This window comes from Vicia villosa, linkage group LG4 (assembly GCF_029867415.1).
Source record: "Vicia villosa cultivar HV-30 ecotype Madison, WI linkage group LG4, Vvil1.0, whole genome shotgun sequence".
NCBI lineage: Eukaryota > Viridiplantae > Streptophyta > Magnoliopsida > Fabales > Fabaceae > Vicia > Vicia villosa.
This window is the reverse complement of record NC_081183.1, coordinates 169,516,317-169,519,145: the sequence shown is the minus strand read 5'-3', so window position 1 is coordinate 169,519,145 and position 2,829 is coordinate 169,516,317. Positions and strand designations below refer to the sequence as shown.

General features: G+C 27.4%; 1 protein-coding gene across 1 annotated transcript; it reads left to right on the top strand.

Annotated features, from left to right (window-relative positions):
- The first annotated feature begins 672 nt into the window (after positions 1 to 672).
- On the top strand, positions 673 to 2,326 carry LOC131600240 (putative vesicle-associated membrane protein 726). Its single transcript, XM_058872430.1, has 5 exons — positions 673 to 928; positions 1,100 to 1,241; positions 1,472 to 1,592; positions 1,690 to 1,752; positions 2,058 to 2,326. The coding sequence occupies exons 1-5, from the start codon at positions 739 to 741 to the stop codon at positions 2,205 to 2,207; spliced, it is 666 nt and encodes a 221-aa protein (XP_058728413.1). The 5' UTR covers positions 673 to 738; the 3' UTR covers positions 2,208 to 2,326.
- Positions 2,327 to 2,829: the final 503 nt, after the last annotated feature.

Genomic DNA, 2,829 nt, shown 5'->3' with positions numbered 1-2,829 from the left:
ATAATCGTTAATTTTCTTAAAATTATGCTAAAGTTAACGATTATGATATAAAATCATCCAAACATAAACACTTATAAAATATATAAATTTTTAGAAATTAGTACTTAAGAACCAAGTAATAAATAAAATAAACAAATTAAGTAAAAAAACAAAGAATTTTGTAATCATGTATAATAAACTTATATTCTTTCAACCAACAATTCATTACATGATAAAATAAATAAATAAATTCTCTTAAACGTCTGTTCACGTTTATTGTTTTTCTTCTTCAAATAAATTCTTAATTAGTACCACACAATATTTTAGAATACAAAAAGTTAAAAATAATTATATCCATATAAAAAAGAGTGTTTATATTTTGAAGGAGAAATATTTAAATTGAGCGTCTGAAAATTTTCTCAATAGAATGATAATATTATAACATTATGTTAAAAGTTTGTTTTTTGCTTTAGAATATTTTTAAAATATGTTACAAATTGTGTTTAGGAAATGAAAAATAAAATTAACTTTTAACTATAAAAAAATGATTTTCTATTTATTATGAAAAGATATATACTATATTAAGATAAAACCTCAGTAACGGTATGCCCGCATGTTACTCAAGACAATAAAAACTCATTCAACCAAAATCAATCATTTTCTCTTCATACTTACTTTCATTTTCCTCTCAATCTTTCAACCCCTTCTCTTCATTCTTTTCACATTTCAAAATTTGTTTTGGTTTTATGGTTTTTGGAGATGGGGCAACAAACTTTGATCTATAGCTTTGTGGCTCGTGGAACCGTAATTCTTGCAGAGTACACAGAATTTTCTGGAAATTTTTCAACCATTGCATCTCAATGTTTACAAAAGCTTCCTTCTTCTAATAACCGATTCACCTACAATTGTGATGGTCACACTTTCAATTACCTTGTTGATAATGGCTTCAGTATGTTATCTCATGTTTTGTCGTAATTTTTATAGCTTTGTGTGATGGTTGATTACATTCTACGATTTTTTTATTTTTTATAATGTAGATCTTAAAGTATTTTTATCAAGTTATTCATATAACGTGTATGAATTTTGTTGTAAAATATTTCATTTGTCATGGATTTTGTAGCCTATTGTGTGGTGGCAGTTGAATCTGCTGGTAGACAGATTCCTATTGCTTATCTTGAGCGTGTCAAGGAAGAATTCAGCAAAAAATATGGTGGGGGCAAAGCTACAACTGCTTCAGCTCATAGCCTTAACAAAGAATACGGGTATCTCATTTTTTCCTATTAATAATGTTCGTGTCTAACACGTGTCAATTTCATGTTTAATGTTTGTATTTATATTTGTGTCAATATTTCATAGATTATTAAACATGTACTTAAACATGATTAAGTAATGATATACACAACATTTTTTACAATGCATGTGCTTGATATAAAAAATAAGCTATAAAACACATGATGGTTAATTGTTCCATTATGTATGAAAATCTACACAGGCCTAAATTAAAGCAACAAATGCAATACTGTATTGATCATCCTGAAGAGATTAATAAACTTGCTAAAGTAAAGGCTCAAGTTTCTGAAGTTAAGGGTGTTATGATGGAAAACATTGAAAAGGCAAGACCTTTAAAATTACTATTGGTTGAAATTCTAATATGAAAATATTACTTTATTCAATGACCATAGTATAAAATATTTTTTATTTAATTTATAGGTTCTTGATCGTGGAGAAAAGATTGAGATGCTAGTGGATAAGACTGACAACCTTCGATCACAAGTTAGTAGTAAACATAAAATATTTCATTAATCATCTTTTGTTTGAAATAGAATCCACCGCAATCAAAAGCTTGACACGTTTACACATTTAAAGCATTGTTGATCATTCTATTTTGATCAGAAGGTTTAAATTAAAATAGCTTTTACTTTTTATTTGTTAATTTACAAGTTTCAATATGAACTTTCTGATCATAATCAAAGATATGTTAATGCTCTGAATGCGTAAATATGTATAAGGCGACTGTAGGGAATTATCATCTGTTTCATTTCTACGTGCATTTAACATATTTATATCACATGTTACAGGCACAAGATTTTAGAACACAGGGAACGAAGATGAAAAGAAAGATGTGGGTTCAAAATATGAAAGTCAAATTAATTGCTTTCGGTATTGGCTTAGCAATAGTTTTGATGATTTTTATGTCAATATGCCGTGGCTTTAGTTGCTTGAAGTAGTTTTTTTTCTTCTCTCAAATGAATTGTACAAGATTCTGTTTGTAATATTTGTGTATGTTTTTAACTTTATGAACACTTTTTAGTTGATTATACAACTCAATTATATAGACTAGTCAAGTAGTATATTTACTCAATATGGTATGTTTATTTTTTTAGTTGCATTATAACATGTACATTTATATTTAGTTTAAGAAGTTAGAAGATAGTTGAAAGGAAGTTAGATTTGTTTTACTTAGCATGCTAAGGCTCAATGTACTTGTATAAATTCATGTAAATACGAATTCTTATTGAATCAATGTAAGAATGAGATTCTCTATATTATCAACAATTATTTATGGAGCCTTTACCAAGTATTGGAAAAATTCTATAGTGAGAAAGCCAGACATGTGATGCTTCATATGGAGATTCTAAGATTTTATTTATGGCTGTTGAAGACCAAAATTAAAATTATTTCGGTAACAATGTTCGTAAGAATGGATTTAGTTGTGGTAATGGTGGAATAACTAGTTTTGGTAGATGAAAAAGTCTTTAGAGCAATGCACTTTTGAAAATAAGTTTGGTCACATAATTTATCAATGTTGCCATTTTTCACTTGACTACAATATAATAGTTATACCTCTAC

Excerpts from the sequence above, each read along its gene's own strand:
- LOC131600240 (XM_058872430.1), top strand. The coding sequence starts at position 739 with ATGGGGCAACAAACTTTGATCTATAGCTTTGTGGCTCGTGGAACCGTA. Across the intron at positions 929-1,099 it reads CCTTGTTGATAATGGCTTCA|CCTATTGTGTGGTGGCAGTT; the intron begins GTATGTTATCTC and ends TGGATTTTGTAG. Across the intron at positions 1,242-1,471 it reads AGCCTTAACAAAGAATACGG|GCCTAAATTAAAGCAACAAA; the intron begins GTATCTCATTTT and ends AAATCTACACAG.